The 24,052-nt window shown below is 36.4% G+C and overlaps 1 protein-coding gene across 9 annotated transcripts in view; it reads right to left on the reverse strand.

Moving 5' to 3' along the window:
- The window catches only part of FKTN (fukutin), an 89,414-nt gene that overhangs the window by 60,821 nt on the left and 4,541 nt on the right, over positions 1–24,052 (reverse strand). For 7 of the 9 annotated variants that reach the window (XR_010944929.1, XM_067743760.1, XM_067743759.1 and 4 more), the window contains exons 2-4: positions 15,234–15,420; positions 4,413–4,472; positions 436–639 (exon numbers count right to left, since the gene is read on the reverse strand). Coding sequence is in view for 7 of the 9 variants with exons in the window: in XM_067743760.1 (XP_067599861.1) it covers positions 436–639; positions 4,413–4,472; positions 15,234–15,338 (369 nt within the window). In the remaining 2 variants the exon portion in view is untranslated. Of the gene's footprint in view, positions 1–435; positions 640–4,412; positions 4,473–15,233; positions 15,441–24,052 lie in introns of all 9 variants that reach the window. The other 2 variants (XM_067743755.1, XM_067743762.1) reach the window with 2 other exon arrangements.

The raw sequence follows: 24,052 nt of genomic DNA on the forward strand, positions 1-24,052 counted from the left end.
CTGAAAAAAGTCAGTTTTTAAAAAGGTACAAAAAATGGTACTCTCATCTTGTTTGTGGTGATAATAAACACCAGTATTAGTAATTAAAAAAAAAAAAAGATAGATAGTGTCACTATGACACCCTGGCGCTACAACAGCTACCTTGTGAGGATGAAAGAAATGCAGGAAGAATTTCAGTGATGCACATGCTGACTTCAGTGGACAGCTCCACTAATACCAACAGCCACCAACATTTTAACCTCTTGTTATATCAGAAAAATAAGTCCCCTATTTGCTTAAGCCACTATTGTGTTTTGTTACTTATTGCTTAAAGTATTCCTGATACAATCTATAAAAGTCTTTATGAAAATTTTAAAATGTTTTACAGTTTAAATTGGTTTAATCCCATACTGTTTTGTAAAAGACACTCCATTATCTGAAAGCAAATCATCTTACCTCATTCTTCCATAGGTGATACTGTAGTGCAAATGCAGTAAAGTCTCTTGGAACACAGAAAAACTTGCATTCTGAAGCGGAGCCATGAGAAGCATTCTTGACTTGTTCAAAGTTTTTATTAATCAATTCCAGAATCAAAGGATCAATAAGGAACACAGGTACATTTTGACTGGATGTTAGCAAAATAAATTTTTTAACTGTGCGCTGTTTGAGAGGAAAAGAATCCCCTTAGTTCTTCTAAACCAATATAATAATTTATCTTATTAAATTTTTATTCATTAATTTTATAAGGATATCTAGACTGCTTACTCAGTAGATTGCATGCTTATTAGTTTGCTAAAAAAATAAAACCCACAAATAAATAATACATTGTCCCTGTTCTCAAGAAGTACACAGTCTACTGAGGAAGACGAACAAATATTTACAATACAACGTAAAATATGCTATAGTAGAAATATATGCAACCTATTATAAAGTACAGAACAATAGCTACTAATTAACTGTACATCAAAAGGATAACAAAATCTTCATAGAGGAAGTAGTATCTGAAATGAGCACTTTGGGCTTACAAATTATTCCCTTGGTAGTAGCTAAATCTTTTCAAGCAAAAGTGGGACAGGAAATACCAGCCTTTTCAGTTTTCAAAAATCAGTCATGTCAACCTTTCTGAAACCAAAAATCAGTTGTATGTGCCACTTTTCTTCATATTTGAAATACTGCTTAATAATCTTGCCAGTCAAAAGACAAACTAAAATACATCGCCTGCCTGACCATTCCTATCTACAGTTTGATTTCCTAATAATACTGTAATATTTAAAAATATAATTCTGTTGAGCGGTAAACAGAACACCCTACTGGAAAAAATAAATTTCAAAATTAGAATTGAAACAACAATCACACTTAGGAGTAAATAATACCTAAGTGTAGTCAAGTTAAATAGAATAACTGAAATACATTATTGCTTAAAAGCCTACTTTAGTGAAAGCAATAATGATTTCAAAGGGACGTATGCCATCAAAAAAAGATGTTTCAGGGAATTAAGGATAAATTTTTATTTACAAAATCTGAGGAAACTTATAAAAACATATACAAGATAAATAAATAGAGTATCAAGAATTATAAAAATTTAAAAAATGAGATAAAGGCAGGAATCAGTCTCTTATCCTTTGTTTTTACTGTAGAGTATTATGCAAATACCAAGAATATAATAATCTCTATTCTAGAAGAGTTTATCATCTCTTAGTGGGAAAGCCAACTAAGTAAAAAGTTAGAATAAACAATTATGCCCCCAAATTCAATAACAGATGAAATGGACAAATTTCTTCAAAAACATGATTAAGAAAACTACCACAAGATGAAACAGGAAATCTGACTTGCCCTATAACTATTAACAGAATTGAATTTGTTATGTATTAAAAAAAAAAAACCTGCCATCAAAACAACAAGAAAAAACTCTAGACTCAGATGGTTCACTGGTGAATTCTATCAAAGCTTTAAGAGAAATAATACCAGTGTACAAAAACTCTTTCAGAAAACTGAGCAGGAGGAAATCCTTCCAAACCTATTTTATGAGGCCAGTGTAATCCTAATAGCAAAACCTGACAAAGACATTACAAAAAAAGAAAATTATATACCACCATCCCTCATGAACACAGATGCAATAATACTTAACAAGATACTAAAAAATCAATTCCTGTAGTTTTTAAAAAAAGGACCAAAAAAAGAAAAAAAAGGAAATATCATGACCAAGTAGGGTTTATCCCAGGAATGAAAGGCAGCATTTGAAAATCAATCAATAAAATTCACCATATCAACAGAGTAAAGGGGAAAAACTCTATGATAATTTCAACACAAAAAAATATTTGACAAAATTCAATATCTATTTATGATTAAAACCTCTTAGCAAATCAGGAATACAACACTTGTTGAATTTGATAAAGATTATGAACAAAAAAGTCTATTACTGAATTGCAGTTCTTCATTTATCCTTGATACCAATCTTTCATCAGATACATGTTTTGCAAATATTTTGTAATCTGTGGCATTAGCTATTCATTTTCTTAATGGTGGCTTTTGATGAGCAGAAGTTTTAAATTTTGAGAGCCTAATTTATCAAAATTTTTTTCTTTCATGGCTATTACTTTCTGTGCTTTACACTAGGAGAATAAAAGAGGAAGGAAGATGATGAGATGACAGATACTAGTACATATAAGGTGCTTAATAAATGTCTGTTGAATGAATCTCTTTCAACTTGGTGTTTGTTGAATGAATCTCTTTCAACTTGATGAACACACAGCTTCATTATGATTATTAATATAAATATAGATTAGGGCAGGGTCAAGGAGAGATTCTACAACTCACCTTCTAAATATGCCTTCCAGGTTGTTATCAATGCAATCATCAAGGTTCCCTGGACATAGATGTCCAATTGACTCTAAATCCAATTAATTCTTAATCAACATGACTATTATCATCTGACCTTCAGTAATTCATTTTGTTTACAGGAAAGAAAAACGTCTTGTTGAGAAAAGGATACAATGAGACTGTAAGAGTCCATTCTTCTACAAGGGCTTGGCAGGACATGTTCTTAGTGAACACCTAGTTCCTAATAATCATCATATTTTCTCTTCTAAGCCCCTCAAATTATCTGTTTAATAACTCATTCTAGGATTTTATCAGGGTTCAGTATCACATCTATTGATGACATTTCACTTTTTCGTTCCTTCTAAAATATTAGAACAGAAGTATTTTAGTACTACTTCTCCCTTCCCTATGACTTTGCAAATACATTGCAAAAATTACATGCAATGTAATTAACAAAGAGAATGTAGTAAGCTGCTCTGTAATTTTTTGCTCATTCATCTTGGAAGTCAACCCTTTTAAAACAATCTGTTATTTTCTCCCACCTCAAGGGTCATTCCTGAATGAAAGAGATAGGGCTTCCCTTTCCCCTCAGACTACCCTAAGTTCACAAAGCAGAACTGCTACTTTTAATAAATTAAAAGTTTACATTGATACTTCTAGACCTGATAATTGAGGAGTCTGATATAGGATATCTCAGACTTTACTTTTTAAACATAGTTCAAATCCAACTGGTATCAGCAATGACCTAAAATTATCACTACTTTATAGCTGCTTGGTGATTTGAAAACTCACTTCTAATCTAAAGCCTCTCATGTCTCTGGTTAAAGAGAAACCAAAGATTGAAGTGTATCCACAAGAAATAACTAGTCATATCCAATATGTATGCTAACAGGATAAATGTAATTTTTTAGCATTGTTTTTCATTCTAAATTTGATTAGAAAAAAGAAAATATATTTTATAAATTGTATAAATGTACAGGCTATGAAACAGGGATTTATTGTACATATTGCTAATTTTCCTTATCTTAAAAAGAAAACATGGGATTCCCTGGTGGTCCAGTGGTTAGGACTCTGTGCTTCCACTGCTGGGGGACCTGGGTTCGATACCTGGTTGGGGAACTAAGATCCCATAAGCCCTGCGGCACAGCCAAAAAAAAAGAAAACATGTTGAATAGATTTTTACTCCTAAACTCCTATTTACTAGGTAAATTTACTAGGTAAATAGGTACTCCTATTTACCTTTATTCTTGGTTCAATTCTGATTCACATATTTATTCACTTGGGGAAGCACCACATCTCAGTGAATGAGGATTTTGGAGGCAAGCAGTTAGAATCTGGACTCAGCCACTTATTAGCCAACCAACCATAATCTTTCTACGTGAACTGAGGATAAACATATGTACTGACTTCTTAAAGTTTGCACAAGGACTAAATGAGATACTGCATGTAAAGTACTTGGCACAGGGTCTGCCTCTTCCTTTCTATCACCTACTACCTGTTTTCACAAAGCTAGCTATTATCATTGTCATCATTCAACAAATACTTATTAAGTATATAAATGAATGAACTAAATGAACATGGCAGTTGAGGAAGTTCTTGATTATCATACATACCCACTGTGTGCCATCAAATCCAATTCGGCTTCCTTTGGATTTTGATAAACCAGCTCCATTCTAGGAAGATTAAAAAAAAAAAATTGTAGTAAATTCAAAGCCCAGCATGCAACATTCCATTTAGGGGTAGGTATGATTCAATCTATATAACTGGTTCATAATCATTAAAAAGCATTATCTAAATACCTATTTTCATACAGTCATGAGCTAAGAATTCTACAAGTACATAATACAACTACCCAAGACGGAAAACACTGACAGATTGCTATAATTTAATTAAGTGTCATCACTTAATTAAATAAATACGGTCAACATCTCTGAACCAATTAATTTCCATCAGTGAATAGTAAACTCTTTGCTATCTCTTTAGAATTAGTGTTTATCCATTTAGCTCCATATCCCTAACTTCAGCTTACCTCCACACACTGACTTAGTGTTTGCAGACCTTGGCAAAGTGATAAGAAAGTATAATAATTATTGAGCAGCTTCTAAGTGTACTTCCACATATGAATTATGTATTCTCATCTATCTCGCATAACTATCCTGCAAAGTAGGCATTATTATTTCTGTTCCACAGAGAGCTCCAATGCCCACACTTTTCATAACATATATCATACTTGCAAATGTTGAGTTATTTTTTAAAGAATATTTTTTAAAACATTCAGGTCTAGAGAATCAGAAGGAAAAAAGTATTATCAGTTCTTCATGTGTTAATCACCAAAACACTTTGAAAGTCACAGGAGAAGGAATGTCTGATGGTCTAGAGACAAGAGGAAGAATGTTTCAAGCTCAAAGAAGTTTCTTATGCCTTGAATGTGCTCTTTATCTGTTAGATGGAAGGATTTTGAAAAGCAGTAAGAATATTCTCACCCTGAAAATGAAGTGTGCTGCAAGTTCCTAAACAGGAGACTCATTTCCCCATTAAACTGTAAACTCAAGGGCAGGGACCAAATCCAATCCACCTTTGTATCACCAGTATCTAGCATAGTGCTTGACAACTAGTAAAATGCTTAATAACTGTTTGCTAATTGGAGGGAAGGAAGGAAGAAAGGTATACTGAGTGATTAAGGTAGAACTAGAACTGGTCTCTCCTCACAAGCTCTGCAACTTAAACAGTAACATTTTAACACCAAGGAATATTTCTCTAGGATTCAGCAAGAGCACTCCTGGTTATATGTCCAAAGAAAATGAAAACACTTATTCGAAAAGATACATACATCCCAATGTTCATAGCAGCATTACTTACAATAGCCAAGATTTGGAAGTAACCTAAGTGCCCATTAACAGATGAATGGAAAAAGATGATGTGGCGTGCGCACACATACACACACACACACACACACACACACACACACACACACACACTGGAATACTACTCAGCCATAAAAAGGAAATCCTGCCATTTGCAATATGGATGAACCTAGAGGATATTATGCTTAGTGAAATAAGTCAGACAGAGAAAGTCAAATACTATATGATATCATTTATATGTGGAATCTAAAAAATAATGAATGAATATGACAAAACATAAACAGACTCATAAAGAACAAACTAGTGGTTAGCAGTGGGGAGAGGGAAGTGGGGAGGGGCAAGATACGGGTAGAGGATTAAGAAGCACAAACTACTATGTATAAAATAAATGAGTTTTGAAGATATATTGTACAGCACAGGGAAATATTGCCAATATTTTATAACAACTTTAAATGGAGTATAATCTATAAAAATATTGAATCACTATGTTGTACACCTGAAACAAATATAATACAGTAAATCAACTATATTTGAATAATAAATTAATTTTTTACAAAGAAAATATACCAAGGATATTTACAAAACATCAGAGGCAGCTTTGCGATCTTCATCCTTGAAAAAAGATTGCAAATTCTATAATATAGCCACTTGTTGCTCACCATAGCCCTACATTAGTAGATAAAACTAAATTTCTGAGTTGTTTAATTTGTTTTCTCTATTGGATCAGTCCCATCAGTATACAAATAAGATATTATTTCTCCTACCTTAAATAATTAAAACAGAAAACCCGTCTTGACTTCTCTTTTCCCAACTAACAATTTTCTGTCCCCCCTTTACAGCAAAACTCTTAATGGGTAGTCCATTCTCACTCCCTCCAATTTCTCTCCTGTCATGTACTTACTTGAGCTTAAGTTCACTCTGCCAAGTATTCATCAAGTTCACCAGTAACCTCCATATTGCTAAATCCAATGGTCAACTATGAGTTCTTGTCTTATTTGATCTATCAAGAATTATTTATCACCTCTGCCTCACCTACACTTCATTCACTTGGCTCTCAGGATCCCCATACTTCTGGTTTCCTGCTATTTCTCTCCAACTACTCCTTGGTCCCATTTACTACTTCTTCTCAGCTTCATGACATGTTGGAGGGTTCCAAAGCTCAGACCATGAGATTTTTCTCCTCCTCTTTTTACTCTATGTTTACTTCCTTGGTAACTCATCCACTCACAGCTTTAAATACAATCTATATGCTTACAACCCCCAGTTTATATTCCCAACCACATCAGTCCTTTGTACTCCAGACTTATATATTCAAATGTCTATTCACCTTCTTCATTTGGATGTCAGATAGGCATCTCAAACTTGTATGTACAAAAAATACAAGTTTGTATTGTATGTATACTTGTATGTACAAAAAAACTCCTGATCTTCACCATTCTTCAAACTTGCTTCCTCTAGTCTTTCCTATCTCGTTAAACAGCAACTTCTCCCTTCCAATTATCTAGGTCAAAAATACTAGCATTGGGGCTTCCCTGGTGGTGCAGTGGTTAAGGATCCACCTGCCAATGCAGAGGACACGGGTTTGATCCCTGGCCCGGGAAGATCCCACATGCCGCAGAGCAACTAAGCCCGTGTGCCACAACTACTGAGCCTGTGCTCTAGAGCCCACGAGCCACAGTTACTGAGCCCACGTGCCACAACTACTGAAGCCCGCGTGCCTAGAGCCCGTGCTCTGCAACAAGAGAAGCCACAACAATGAGATGCCTGCGCACCGCAAAGAAGAGTAGCCCCCCGCTCACCACAACCAGAGAAAGCCCCCACACAGCAACAAAAACCCAGCACAGCCACACACACACACACAAACCTAGCATTATCCCTGACTCTTTTCTGTCTTTCATACCCCACATCTAGCCCATCTACAAATCCTGGTAATTCTACTTTCCATTTCTCACAAACTCCACTACTAGCTCCTGTGTCCAAGCCATCATCATCTCATGTAAATTACTAGAACACCTTCTAACTGGTCTGTTTCAGTCCTTGCCCCTACAATCTGTTCTCAACGGAGCATCCACACTACTTCTTTTTATTAAAAAATGTCAGGTCGTGTCACATTTCAGCTCAAAACCTTCCTAGAGTCCCCAATCTCATTCAGAATAAAAGCCAAAGCCTTTATAGTGGCTTACAAGGCCATAAAAAATATAGAACTCTCTGACCTTACCTACTATTCTCCTCTCTCACTCCTCTACAGCCACAGTGATCTCTCTGCTGTTTCAAAACTGCCAGGCGAGTTCCTGCCTCAGGACCTTTGTGTTTCCTTCGGTCTCTACTTAGTGTACTCCTCTTCTAAACATACACATAGCTCATTCCCTTTACATAGGCTGTTTCCTCTATTTGTAATGGCTCTCCCATTCTTCTTTACATGGAGAACTCCTACTCATCCTATAAGACCAATCCAAACTATTACTTTATCCATGAAATATTTAATCATAACCTTCCCAAATAGGTTACTCAGCAGTTCCTCATTCCCTGAAAACTTTGCACTTATCTAAGCTCAGAGAGTCAAGGATAGGGACATAAGAGGATCCACTTTTATAGAGCTTGAAGATTATACAATTTTGGTGGTCCTTTTTCAGAAAAAAAAATGCAATAAATTATCTATTGCAAACTTTACAAAAATACACAGTTTTGTAACATATTCCTAAGGCTCCTCCAAGAGCCTTGGAAGTGAGGGGAGCTGCAGTTTAAATTTCATTATCTTAATGGTTAATCCACCTCGGTAGGAACAATTAATGGTATGCAGTGGCTACAACTTTGCTGTACAGGAGGAACGCAGTCACTATCAACCAATGGCCCTACAAATGGAGAACCAAGAGAATAAATAACCTGGCCTCTTTCCTCCTGGTCTCCAGTCTCCAGCTGATGCTTCCCATTGACTAAACCCAAATGGCAAACAAAGAGCAAGGGAGCTCAGCTAATGTAGTCCACAGAGGTCAGCCTCCCAAGGCACAGAGTATGGCGAGGAGAGGACCTGGAGAGGCAAACAGAGACTATCTACCGCACCATGGTAAGAAGTTGGGATCTTATTCCATAGGTATTTTATGCAGAGAATAACTTGATCAGAGCTGTATTTAAGAAAAATAACTCTGACGGCTGTTATTTTTGCCTGAAGAGCATTACAAAGGGTAGAGGTAAAGAAGAGTTCTTAAGCTATAAGTAGTAAAGTAGGCAGAACAGTGTTTTATGATGTGTGATTTGAAGAAGTAACATATCATATTGATATCATTTGTTTATATGTCTCTATATATTTCTTTTCCCCTTTCCCCTTCAACCCCAAACTCCCCCAATTTGTGGGTTCCTAGGCAGCAAGGACTGCACTTGATTCATCATTTTGTCTCATAGCCTAGTACTGTGCTTAGCACATAGTAAACTCTCAACAAATACTTGACAAATGAATGACTGAATGTTCTAAAAGAAAAGCCATAAGGTAAAAGTCAAGAGGTTAAAAACGTCTAAAGATATTCTGAAACACTATCTATGAGATATTTGTGTTGAAAACTTAAGTGAAATGAATAAACGAATGGAGAGATAGAATCAGATCCCAAACAGTCTGGTGGCTACTGAACTCCACTGATAAATGATAAATTAAGATATGCCATCAAAGAAAAAGCATTCAGGAAACAGAAGTAAAGATTTAAATGATCCTGTCATTTTTTAAAGATAGTAGCCAACAATCAGTTTCTTACAGACACCAAAAAACAATTCTTAATTCAGCATGATAATTGATCATGCCTATTGGACCTAATGGTAGTACTTTAAAGAAATTTTTTTAAGTCTTCAATAACTGGTGGGAAAGCTATGTTTATTAATAATCAAAGCTGCTTGGCCAGAAACTTATACAGCTTAAAGTCTGGGAATAAACGGAAAAAAATTTTAAATACCCTTTAATTCTAATGAAAGAAATTCTTTCACATTTCTCCTGGATAATGGCAGGAGTGGCGGGGGCGGGGGAAGGATGGGAAGGGGGAACAGTAGCATTTATCAAAGTTTACCATACTAGATGAGACTATCAAGCATGATATTCTTTCTCAGCAATGACCTAGACATTAGCCTTCAGAACAAAATGGAACTAGCCAGAAGTCAAAGAAGATCTAAGAAAAATCATGCTTCAGTAACTGACCAACTGAAAACACTTCAAAAACCTGTTACACATGATCTAAATGCTTATAAGATTAATTTCCATTTCTAATAATGGATTATGAAATTGTTCACTGTGAATGACTACTGCCAAATTTGAAATCCAAATTCCCCTTTCAACTCCCTCCCCTGCCTTCTAACCAAACACACACAGGTTACTAAATATAATGCAAAGAACGATATCCTAGCACAGAACACTGTAAGTGGCCTTCTAGGTAATAAGAATAACTGATTACTACAGGCAGCGGTGCAGCTTACGGTTGTAAGTCAAGAACATCATCAAGGTTTGGTTCACTCAGTGCTTTCCACAAACATGGTTCACTGGCTTTGTCTTCTTTCCACTGAGGCATCAATATTTTATGACTTTCAATTGGGATGCAGAACTCCTTAAAGCTATCTCATTTCATATCTTCTTATCAATGTTATAGTGTTTTGTTTGAACATACTTGTATTTACATGTTGGAATAGCCCTATGAGTGAAGACACAAGCTTTAGGAACTGAAATTAGCAATCTTTTTTTAAAATGTATTCTTTTATTTATTTTATTTTTATTTTATTTTTTTAAAATTTTTGGCCACGTTGGGTCTTTGTTGCTGTGCGCGGGCTTTCTCTAGTTGCGGCGAGCGGGGGCTACTCTTTCATTGCAGTGCGTGGGCTTCTCACTGTGGTGGCTTCTCTTGTGCAGCACAGGCTCTAGGCATGCTGGCTTCAGTAGTTGTGGCACACGGGCTCAGTAGTTGTGGCTCATGGGCTCTAGAGAGCAGGCTCAGCCAAACAACTGAATGAAGGTTTAAACTCAGGACTATCTAGGCCCAAAACTCAAGAATTACTGCTGCTACCACTTCTATCAAATTTTGAGTTCCTTGAGATTTAGGACCTATGTTCTACTTATCTCTGTATTCCTACCAAGTGCCCTTTATGTAACATATAGTCAAGAAATACAGACTGAATGAGCAACACAGAATCATAATCACACTATCCTGTTAAATGCAGTAAAAAACAATGAACAACTGACATTCCCTAGAGGGTGCTAGAGACAAGTCCTTCCCTTTGAAGGCCTGGAAGAGTTTGTATTTCAAAGACTTGGATGGTTGTTATGGAATCTGAAGAGTGAACTGTATCCATCAGTGGAATTTTACCAGACCCAACAGATATAATCTGCTAGTTCCTATCTTCAATGCTATCAGATAACTGGATTATTCAGACCTCATTTAGGAGGACACTGAAAGACTAAACTTGCATAACCAGCTAGGGTCAAAAGGAATTCCATGGTGAGGCCCAAGAAATAGATAGACAGAAGTAGCCCTCCTTAACTCCAAGAAAGAAAATAGCCCTTCTTCCCTAACCAAAGATAGATATTGTATTTCTCTCCATTGAAGAGCCTGAAAAACTCTGTAGTCCTAAACATTTACTACACTAGATATGGGTTGGGGACCAAAGATAAAACCCATTTTTCATGCCTGCCCTAGTTCTAATACATAATCTCAAGGGTCTCTCTAAATCACCTCAAAGTTCAAGGATGACCTAGAATCAAGGTTTCGCTGTTGATGACGCTGACCTATTATTTAGTATTGATCAAGGCTGCTATTATGTACTCTTTTGCCAAATCAAACAAATTTGACTGAACTAAAAATCATTTTCATGTGAACTTTCTTTATTTATCTAAGATTATCCCCCCAAAATATTGTTCACTGAACAAATGAGGAAGACAATTCAGATACGATGAATAAACAAAGTTCACAAAATTCTGGGTTCTCCTCCTATGTCAGGAGAATCTGTATTAGATTACAGAGGATGCATCTGTACTTCCCTAAAGTTTGTATGTAAGTAAAATCTTGAAGTTTAATAAAAAGCCAAAAGTTAAAAGTTTTTCCACAACAAAACTAAAAAATTTTTAAAAGTTGGTAGCTTCAGCAGTTAGTCTAACCCTATTTTTAAATAAAGCTTTTTTTTTCTGTTAGTATAGAGAAACTACTTGTATTTGTTACAAAGTATCTTACCTTCACATTAATAATATATAGGAAACATTTATTGTCCCATTAACATCTGTCCCCAATTAAATTATAAATATAGAGAGGAAAGAGACTACTTCCCAATCACTGTTTATCACCTTAGCAAAATGCCCAACACATGACTTTTACATAAAAGTTTCTGAATTAATAAGTTTTAAAATTCCATCTTAAAGAATGCAAAATTACTTGGCTAGGAATAGTTTAATATAATTTCCATATTCTTCAATAAAATAAAAATAACCTTTGGTATTTAGAACTTAGATGTTGTAATTTCCACCTATTATTAAAATTAAACATAAAAAACAAGAACTCTAGTACAGATAATGCAAATTTCACAAATTTAATAGTATACAAAGGTTAACTGAACTTTATTTAATTTAATGCTTTATTTTGTTCAAAATATTCTATTTTGTTTAAAGAATATGGCACTTATTACTAAAGCAGTTTGTATGTCATGGACTCAATAAAACAAATACTATTTTTCATTATAAAATTGACGATAATAATAATAAAAATAATAGCTAATATGTACTGATCTCTTTCTATGTGACTTGTACTGTTCCAAACGCTTTATGTATATTAATTCATATAAGTTTCACAAGTCTCATAGGTGGTACTGTTACTGTCCCAATTCCATAGATGAGGAAGTAGAGGTCAAGTAACAGAAGTCAAGTAATTTACCCAAGATCCCACAGCTAATAAGCAGGATAGATGAGGTTTACTCCTAGGCTGGAGATCATGCTCTTAACAACTATGCCACATCGCTTACCAAGGAAGAAGGTCTGGACAGGAGTTATTTACATGAATTTAACATATAATTAAGATTGGATTTTTAAATTAATGAAGTCATTCAATAAGTGACATTGGGACAGCTGACTAACCATTTGGGTAAAACTGTAAATTAAATATCTAACTCATACCTCATACTAAAATAAATTATATTTTGTATAAAAATTTAAACATAAAATAGTATCTGATGAAAATACAGGTGAATATTTCCATAATCTTGGGCTACTTACGACATAAAAACCAGATGCCCTAAGGGAGAAAGATCTTGATACCTGTCTACCTAGAAATTAAATAGAACACTAGTGTATTAAGGGGGTACATCGTGAATATAAAGGTAAAAGGCAAATTAATAAACTGGGGAAGATATTTGAAATATATATGGTAAACGCTTAATATCCTTAAAACTATAAAGAACAGCTACAGAAAAAGACAACAACATCAGAAAAATATGCAAATAGGAATAAAAAGAATTATAATAAAGAAATAAAAAGAACCAGAAAGCATATGGAAAGATGTTTAACCTCATTAGAAAGAAATGGCCTCTAATGGAGTTTAATATCTCTCGGCTCTTGAACATCAAAAATACCAGAAATATAAAGAACAAGCGCTCTTGGGGTAGACTCCTCAGGTTTAAATTCTATCTCCCTCACTTAATAATTGTGTGACACTGGACAAATTTAGTAAGTTTCTCTAAACCTCAGTTTTTTCTGCTGGGAAAATGAGGACAACAGGATCTACTCAATTTGTTGTTATAAGAATTAAATATATGTGAAGTGCTTAGCATAGTGCCTAGCCTATGAGCACACCAAAAAACGTGAACTGCTATGGCAGACACGATAGGTAAGTTGACCTAACACCCACTCCCAAAACCCTTCTCCTTTGCGATCTCTAATATAAAGTCTGGAAAACCTAACTAACAACAGCATTAACACTAATAGTAAAATCTTGCTTTCCCAGATTTTCTTACAGCTGGGAATCTGCTGGCCATGTCTCAAAAGAAGAAGCCTCCTAGAATGCACTATTTCCTCCTCCAGCCTGGACTGTAGCACCAGGGAAATGTCAAGAGAATTTTGGAAGCTCTGGACTGAAAGGTATGAGACAAATAACCCTCTATTTGTTTAAGCTACTATTAGCCAAAAGCATCTCAAAAGCATGACACGGATGCCATAATTATTGTTATTGTTGTTATTATTCCCATATTTGGAAAGTGTATAGGAAATCAGGCACACTTACTTATCCTTAGGAAAGGTGACTTTGCAATATGTAACAAAATCTAGAATGTACATCCTAGACCCAGAAATTCCACTCTAGGACTTTATCCTAAGAAAATAATCAGCAAAGGGTTGAAGATGAAACACAAAGACATTCACTGGGTCAACAGCCAAGACAGCTGGTAGCCTCAGTACTTGTCAATTATTTTTAAAATAATATAGCCTGGAAAGAATGGAGTTAGGTACACCTGTCAGGCTTGCATGTTAGAAACTGGGTAATTGGGGTAGGTTATCTAACATCTCTGTCAGAGTTTTGGTTTTCATATTTGTAAAATGAGGTCTAGGAACCTCATGTAATAATGCTGCATAATAAACCTCTCTCAGTCTTAAAGGCTTAAGCATTTGTTTTCTCCCTCATAGATGTATGAGTCAGCTGGGCAGCTATGTTTGGTCTGCTCCATACACCTAATTCAGGGCTCAGGCTGGAGGTCAGCATCTACCCAGGGCACACTCTTCTCCTGGCAGGTCAGGGGAGCACAAAGGGCAAGACACATCATACGAGCCCATTTGAAATCTCTGAAAATGTCTATAACATTCCACAAGCGAAAGTAAGTCTCATGGTCAAGCTTAACTAGGGCAGGGAAGTATCATCCCCTTTGGGAGGGAAAGGGAAGTAAATGGTTCTGAAGAATAGTTCTAACTATCAAATGACAATACAAACAAAAACATATTTCCCCCCCAAAATGGTTTTAGGGTTAAATTAAGCATAGACAGTATCTAGCACAATTCTCAATAATGGTAGCTATTATTATAATTAATCCCAGTGGGAGTGTTTGGCAACTTTTCACAATTCAGCAATACCTTCTCAACTTTGGAATTTCTTATCTGGACTTCTGTATGATCTTCAGAAGCTACCAGATTCCAAATTATTGTCTCTACATCTTTATACCTATAGATTTATAATAAAGGTAAGTTATAACACTACACTTCCCTGTTAGAAACTATATTAAAATATACTCTGTACTAAAATAAACTAATTCTAATATTTTATCAAAATTATTTATCATTGAATTCTTTCCAATGAGTGATGATCTGTTTGGAAAAATAACAATTTTCACATAACTCTATCAGAAAATTTCAACATCACTGAAACTTGGCACCTCTGACTTTTAGCATGTTATTAATAATATTTAACTGTAATTTTGAAGTGCTTGCCACACTCACGAGGATGAGAATCTCAAAGAACTATTTCTGCACGGATTTTAAAAACTGTGATTAATTTTATGTACTGCAAAAGGGAAGTATGTTAGGAAAATATACAGCTAAAATGAAGTCTAATAATGAGAAAGGAGGAAAAAAATTACCTTTGCTGATAAATAGTGCTTGTAGTAGTACAACTGAAACAGCAGAAATGCAGAACTTGTCAAAGTTAAAAGCGCCAAAATCACGTTCTTATTGATCCTACTCATTAGTCTGCGGTGCTCACTTGGTTGTCTTTTGAAAGTAACCCAGTTGGTTTCATCTTTTTGGGTAAGAAGATAATCTTGTTTTCTGTGAACAAAAAGATATTTCTAAAGAGACAAAAACCTGTATTTAATTTTCACCTTTAATAACCAAGAAAAAGTTATCTAAAGTTCAACAGAACCTTCTTTGACTTGGTAATTTCCTATCCTAAAGAAATAATCAGATATGAGACCACACTTGAAAGAACAAAAAAGTTTATCATAGCATTCTTTACAGTTGCAAATAACAAAAAACATAAATGGGATATCTATAAAAACTGACCAAAAGAGACTGGGGGGCTTCTCCCCCAGGGTTTCTGATTCAATAGAACTGGGGTAAGTCCTCTGAATTTGCATTTCTAATGAGTTCCCAGGCAATGCTGATGCTGCTGAACATACTAAGAACCACTTCCATAGAAAAAAATTAAGTTTTTGGTCAAGGAACATCATCTGTATAATAGCTCTTTGTGTTTTGTTATGTAGGATGTGGTCAGTTTTTATAAATATCCCATATACATTTTCATTTTCTGCAAGTGTAAAAAAAGCCACGATAAAAATTTTTGTTCTTTCATCTTTGGTCCCATCTGACTATTTCAGAACAAGAAATTTAATATAGTTCTACTTCTTCTTACCTCCTCTCCACTGTTTGATTTTGGTCAAACATATTCAATTCAGTTCAAATGTTTATATTTATTCCTTTAAATATACTAACACCTCTATTACTTGATGTCTAAACTTTGTATGTCTTTAGTTCTCCAGCTAAAAAATAAGAGAAAATCTACCTTCTGCATCTCTCCTCTTTCAATCCTGACTTTTATTAGTTTACTTTGCTATCGTTCTATCGCATTCTGCAATACAAATCTCACAGCTTTTTTAGTCTTATTCCTACTATATTCCCTGCCAATCCTTTTGCTGTATCATCTCTGTTCAGCTACTGGATGGCTGGTATTCATCTTCTCCTTAGGACTTGTGGGCACTATTTACCTTGAGTTCCTACATTGTTCAAAAATGGGTGTCAGGCTTCCCTGGTGGCGCAGTAGTTAAGAATCCACCTGCCAGTGCAGGGGACACGGGTTCGAGCCCTGGTCCAGGAAGATTCCACATGCCATGGAACAACTAAGTCCATGTGCCACAACTACTGAGCCTGAGCTCTAGAGCCCCTGAGCCACAACTACTGAGCCCGTATGCCTAGAGCCTGTGCTCTGCAACAAGAGAAGCCACTACAATGAGAAGCCTGTACGCCACAAGGAAGAGTATCCCCCGCTGGTCGCAACTAGAGAAAGCCTGTGCACAGCAATGAAGACCCAATGGAGCCAAAAATAAATAAATAAATTTTTGAAAAAAAAGAACAAAAAACGGGTGTCAACTAATAGTTTGGCTTTGAGGTCACACTTTCTTTCCTCTGATGACTTATAGAATTTGTACCACTGTCCTGCAATGCTAAATACTCCCTTGACAATATCTGATCCTTCCCCTGGCACTCCCCTATAGATAAGCTGATCTTTTTAATGGGATGAGCAAAGAACACATTCCTTATCTTTGCAATCCAATTTTTTAAAAACTAGGTTATGTAATGATGTTAATGACTATATATTAGTTTTTCTTCACTATGTGCACTTTCAATCTGTAGAATCAAGATTTCTTCCTCTGCGGCAAGTTTTCTTAAGTTATATGTTTGAATACTTTTCTGTTCTAATGTTGTTCTCTATTTCCAGAACTACAATTAAGCATTTGTTTCATCTCCTTTCACTCCCATTTCACTTTGCTCAACTTTCAAAAGCCTGTCGTCATACCCCTTACTGAGCTTTCAACAGTGTTAATTCTCCTTTTTGCTTTGTATGTGGCGTTTTATTATTATTATTATTTTTTATAAGGGACCACTCCTCGATGTTCTCATTGACTCTTTATTTATTTTTATGTTTGGCTGTGTTGGGTCTTTGTTGCTGAGCGCGGGCTTTCTCTAGTTGCAGCGAGCAGGGGCTACTCTTCATTGTGGTGCATGGGCTTCTCATTGTCGTGGCTTCTCTTGTTGCAGAGCACAGGCTCTAGGCATGTGGGCTTCAGTAGTTGTGGCACACGGGTCTCAGTAGTTGTGGCTTGTGGGCTCTAGAGCACAGGCTCAGTAGTTGTGGTGCACGGGCTTAGTTGCTCCACAGCATGTGGGATGTTCCCAGACCAGGGCTTGAACCTGTGTGCCCTGCATTGGCAGGCAGATTCTTAACCCACTGTGCCACAAGGGAAGTCCTGGCCTTTTATTTCTGATTTTTTTTTTTTTCTTTCTTGAGTTCTGCCAAATTATTACTCACCATTTACTGTTGTCTTACTATTTCTTTCTAGCCAATTAACTTTCTCTATTACTTTAAAGAAGTGATTGTCTCCTTAAATTTGTTAGGCCAATACAGTTTTCTCATGGGTTCTTTGTCACTTGTTTTTCCGTTTCTTTTCGCTTTTCTTCTTGTAACATTTTTGTGTAGATGCTGTGCTAATTTCCTTTTTATTATTATTAATCTTTGAATGACATGAACGCCACTCAGGCCAACTATTTGCAAGAGGACTGTGGAAGGAAGAAGCAAGGCTGTGTTGTGGACTAGAAGGTAGTCTCTCTTTTTTTTTTTGCGGTACGCGGGCCTCTCACTGTTGTGGCCTCTCCCGTTGCGGAGCACAGGCTCCGGACGCGCAGGCTCAGCGGCCATGGCTCACGGGCCCAGCCGCTCCGCGGCATGTGGGATCTTCCTGGACCGGGGCACGAACCCGTGTCCCCTGCATCGGCAGGCAGACTCTCAACCACTGCGCCACCAGGGAAGCCCCGGTAGTCTCTTTAGTATACAAGAAAGCTCTTTATGATACAGGGTGTTCTGTGCATGTGTGTGCGTGAGAGAGACAGAGAGAATGTATGTGAGAACAAGCAAGAGAAAGTTGTTTAGCCATTACTTCTTGCCTCACCAAGAGAGTGCTTCCTGCAAAGATTGTGTATCTGTATGCTTTCTCATTTGCTCTTCCTTTTCTGCTAGTTCATGTTGCCAAACATTCCAAGGAAGCTTCTCCCACTGCTTTTCTGTGCATCCTGACACCACTGTAAACAAGATCTATTTCTCGTTGCTCTGTCAGTTCTACCTGAGATCTCTTTCTGCCAGAATGCTCTTTTAATCTCTTTCTGCTTACATTTGACAAATATTTCTCAAATATTTCAATTTGGGATACAGGACTCTAGTCTCATCAAAGATGTAATTAAAGTTGAACAATGCAGGGGTTGGGGCACCAACCCTCTGCAGTTAAAAACCTGCATATAACGTATAGTTGGCCCTCCATATACATATGTGGTTCCTCTATATCTGCGGTTCCTTCATATATGCGGTTTTGCATCTGTGGATTCAACCACCCAGGGGTCATATAGTACTGCAGTATTTACTATTTAAAAAAATCTACATATAGCAGTTCAAACTCATGTTGTTCAAGGGTCAACTGTACATCTCTGTCTCTCATTCTCCTTGCTGTTTCAGGGTAACTTCAGATAGAAGAAGGCAAAAATGTCTTTACTCTGTCGTCTTTAAATCAGAAGTCTTAGAGTTTTAAAACAATCCAAACGAGCTTCCAGTGCAGAAGCCTATATAAAGCAAACACTACATGATATTATATAAAGTCAACAAACTACTTAAGAGAAATATCACCAGTGACGTGAGTAATCTACTTGATTTACAGATAATGCATAAAGCAAAGATAACTGAATAAATCATGATCATGTTCTATCTCCTAAAACTGTAAAAACTAGCAACATAAAACAATATTGATGATGGTATTAGTTTTGCTGTCAGTTAAACCTTGCTAAAATAAAACAGTCAAATATGTACTCTGATAAGGACAGCTCACAAGATAACAAAAAGAATATCCTTCATTTTCAGTATTTCAGCTCAGTTTCTTGTAGTTGTAGTAAATAGTGCATCAACATATTGTACACTGATTCCTAGTGAAATGTAAAGTAGCATTTGGAGTGTGCTATAGAACCCAGCCTTTTCTGTGCCAGAATTAACAGGTGGAAAGAAAGGCCTATATAAACCACTACAGAAACATAAAGTCCAAATTAATATCTTGTTCTTTCTTTGGATATAACTCTAACCTACAGTTAATTCTTAAATGAAATAAACCTCCAGAATATATCAATCACAACTATATTTTTATTATCAAGATGATATCCAATTAACTTTACTTCATTACTATTTTCTATAAATGCCAAGGCAGTTATTGCAAAGGAAGAATATTAGCCTGTCAAAACATTCCTATTTGCTAGCACCATCTCTTCATTAGGAATGGAGTTACCACTTTAAAATGAATAATGTGATACTTTAAAAAAGAGAGTCTAAGGCTTGTTGAGTTTACCTCTAAAATCCCTCTGGCACCAACTCCCTCTTCTTTCTTCACTGTCATTCTAATTTGAACTCTAATTGTACAAATGTCTTAATTGTAACTGATGTCCCAGGTTCCACTTTCTGCCTACCCATAATCTTACCTATACATTGACAGATATACCAAGTTGCTGATAAATGAATCAAATTACACCATAATCAAAATATTTCAGTGGTTCTCTACCACCTACAAATAAAGCTCAAATTCCACATACATTTGACCCTTGAACAACACGGGTCTGAACTACGCAGGTCCACTTATATGCAGATTTTTTGCAATAATAAATAGTATTACACAAGCTGTTGTTGACTGAATCTTTTGGTGTGGAACTGCAGATACGGAGGGCTGACTCTGCTACCTGCAGATTTTTGACTGCAGGGAGGTGTAAAATAAAGAATGGTGCCCACCATCCAGTTCTACAAGAATCAAGTCATTAGCCACTGCAGTTGCTGACCTACAACACATCTGAAAGGAATTCAGGGTGAAGATCAGGATGAGGCACTCTGTGCTCTGGGGAAACAGGCAAAACAGGCCCTTAGATACTTAGAAATATTTCAGGAGAAACAGTTTATGAACCTGGACCCTTCCGTCTTCCCATACTTAGAAAAGCACTAAAATCATTAACTGAGATATGTGTTCCTCGTGACTAGCAGCAACTTTCTACAGACATGTGTGCTTGAGTGCACGTACCCCTTTGCCAAAATCATGTATCTACTGACCTCCCCCACTACCTCTTCTTACTCAGAGCTATCTGAAAGACTGTCTCCCAGACTATAGTCCTCAGTAAGTCCCCAAATAAAACTGAAACTCACAGCTCTCATGTTGTGTGTTTTTATTTCAGTCGACAGAGGGTTGGCACCTGCACTGTTCAAGGGTCAACTGTAATGGCATTCAAGGGTATTCACAATCTGACTGAACACACGCAGTCAGTAGGCTTTCTCCCACTTCACACACTCTTTGGTTTTTGCCCAGGTATTCCTGGAATACACACGACCTTTCTTGCCTCTTTGCTTTATACTCATTCCCTCTTGTCTGAAATGTTCTCATCCATTTCCACAGAACCAGTTCTACACCTCTTTTCATCACTCCTCTCAAGTGACCCTTCTTTTATGAAATCTTTCATGCTCTTCAAAGTCAGAAGTGAACTCTCCTAGCTCTAAATTCCTAGTCTTACCTTCTTGAAGGGAATAAATATTTACTGTCTACCTTAACAGGCAGAGATGCCAATAAAATGCTAAGCTGGAGAGAAAATGATACAGTTCCCTATCTTCTAAGATGTTAGAGATGAGTATGTAAGAGTTTTCAAAAGAAGAATGGTGATGGTAATGGTGGTAGAGGGTATGATGTGCTAAAGAACAGCATGGGAAGTTTTTTCCAAAATGAACAAGCACCATCCTTACCACCCTCACATCTATTAAGAACCACTGTTCTAAATTGTGATAGACTCTATCAGAGATAAATATAGAGACAATTTCAAGTGTAATGGCCATAAAGTAAATACAGGTTACTATGGAGCACAAGGAGAGGAAACTAACCCTAAGGCTTTTACTACTTTCTATTTTGAATTATAGCTATTAGAATGCATGAATCATCTCTCCTACCAGCCTAAAAGTGGTTGAATTATTATCAAGAAATAAGTATGTTAAGTATACTCAAAGACACTGCACAATGCTCAAGAGAACACAAAACTACTTTTAAAAAGTTTTTATTTTAAAAAGTTCTCTGTCCTACAGAAACTTTCAAAATAAAACAGAATATGAAATACGAAAAAGTGATTTTTTTAGAGCTTAAAGCCTATACTTGGTTCCAACTCCTGAACCATAAACATTTTAAAATAACATATGGAGAAATATAGCATAGAACCAAAATAAAAACATTATTTGTGTATACATTTCTCTTTATATGTGACGTTTTAGCTATCATAATAAAAATGCTAGAGAAGACAAGTAATGTATTTTCTTACATATACTTAGGTAAAGCTTCCTGAAGAAAACAGTAATAATGGCAAAGAAGAAAGAGTACCGCAGAGATGTAAATTTAAATGAGGGGGCGGGGAGATGTAATGGGGACTCTAAGGGGAGTTACCAGGTTTAAGTACCCAAGTATCTTCCAAGTTCTAATGCAAATATGAGAAGGTTAATATAAGTATGGTATATTACAGCATAGAATTAGTCTTAGATGACTTGGAAACAGGCTCTAACTAGTGCATGAACTAGGATCTGGCAATGAAGAAGACAGGAATGGGCAGATCTGCTTCCCAGCTGAACCTTTAACGGGTTGTGGGTGTCAGAGCTATCAATCCTCTCAGTCTTTTGAGCCTGGGGTAGCTAGAGTCCAAGACTGTCACCTCCAGCCAAGAACAAACACATTCTTTTACCCTTTCTTTCGCCCTCTATTATCAATTTTGCTTTGTGTCAAGGCATGAGAAAGGTTGGAAAAAACCAGCGGTAGATAAAAGCCATATACAAATTTGAAGGAAAAATATACAGGATGGGAAGTTCAAGATAGCTCTCAGGTTCTTGCTACAGCCAAGAGCAGTATTTCATATTCTTTCAGCTTCCCATTTCCCTTTCACATTATCATTTGTTCTTTGATGGTAAAGGTACAAAAAACTTTGGCACCTGGCTTAACCTGACATCCCCTCTCCAACTACTTTTTTGAGAATCATCTTGGTAGGGATCAGTTTGAAAGAATGTCAAACGGCCTTACTTTCTTATCCCAATTCTCCCCACTACTGCCTTCTGGATCACCTCTCGATATCAGAGGCCCTTGGACAAGAAATAATCAGCCCTGACACTGAACTTAGGCTCATAAGATGATGTGTGCTAACCTGGTCCCCTCAATGCTGCTAGATCCAATTTATTCAGGAACACTGGGGAGTGAGAGGAAGGTATAGGTGGTATGAATCAGACAGAACTGAGATTCAAATATGCCCTGCACTGCAAAATAAAACAGGAGGCTAAACTACAGAGAAGAAACAGGGTAGTCTAAATAGGCAAAGGCATGTTTTGAGATAAGGCAGCAGACTGGAAAGCATAAAGAGAAAATGCTTCTGAAGAGGTATTCAGAGTTAAGATGAAAAAAAAAATCAACATTTTCAGCTGCTCTAAGCCAAAAAAAAAAAGCCCAGTAGCAACAGATGCTATCCATCTTCCTTAAATACTGCTGCTCCTTTTCCTTTCCTTTCATTGCTAAATTTGCAAAAGAGCGTCAGTAGCCTGGAAGCAAAGGTTAGACTGTAAGGGTTTAAAAAGTCTCTTTATCTGCTTACCACTCATTCACTTCTTAACCCTTTGCAATGTAACCTCTCTCAATACGCTGACACTTGAAGATTAAAAAATTAATCTCTCCATTTGATACTCCAGAAAAATCATAAATATATAGTGACTCCTTTTGAAATGGCTAGGGAGTACTGAGTTTTTAGAGAGTGTCTGAAATGAAAGACCTAGATAAGAAAGGAAGTGAAGATAGGAAGGGACTGATATTACAGGGGCAAAGTAAAAGGGTGAAGGAAGTGGCATTGCCTAATATACCTACTATTCTGTGTTTGATATGAAATCTGGATGGATGTTCTCTTTACATTCTCTTGCTCCTAATCACTTTATTAGATATACCTCCCATATCTACTGGCTACTTACTACTTATAAATATTTCACCAGACTGTTGATGATGTCCTCTTGAACATTCCACCAGCACCTAAAACAAATCACTGTCCACCTTCAAATCAGATTTCTTTCATGACTTGCCCCTCTATTCTGTTAATGGTATCCCTAAATATTTATGTTCAAAACAAAAGTTTTTGTGGTTCTAATTCCACGTCTGAGTCACCAAACTTACATTCTTCGTAGTGCCTCTACAAGCTGTTATTTCTTTCCCATTTCCAGTATAGTTAGCCTAAGTTAAAGGCTTACTAACTCTGCCTAAATAGAAAGCCTCCTACATGAGTACAGATAGTCCCTAACTTACGATGGTTTGACTTATGGTTTTTGACTTTACAATGGTGCAAAAGTGACAAGCATTCAGTAGAAACCACACTTGAATTTTGATCTTTTCCTGGGCTAGCAATAAATGCCACGTAATCCCTCATGATGCTGGGCAGTGGCAGCGAGGCACAGCTCCCAGCCAACCACGTGATCACAAGAGGAAACAACTGGCCCTTATAACCATTCCGCTTTTAATTTGCAGTATTCAATAAATTATATGAGATAGTCAATACTTTATTATAAACTAGGCTTTGTGTTAGATGATTTTGCCTACCTGTAGGCTAATGTAAGTGTCCT

The sequence above is a fragment of the Pseudorca crassidens genome, chromosome 7 (genome assembly GCF_039906515.1).
Source record: "Pseudorca crassidens isolate mPseCra1 chromosome 7, mPseCra1.hap1, whole genome shotgun sequence".
NCBI classification, from domain to species: domain Eukaryota; kingdom Metazoa; phylum Chordata; class Mammalia; order Artiodactyla; family Delphinidae; genus Pseudorca; species Pseudorca crassidens.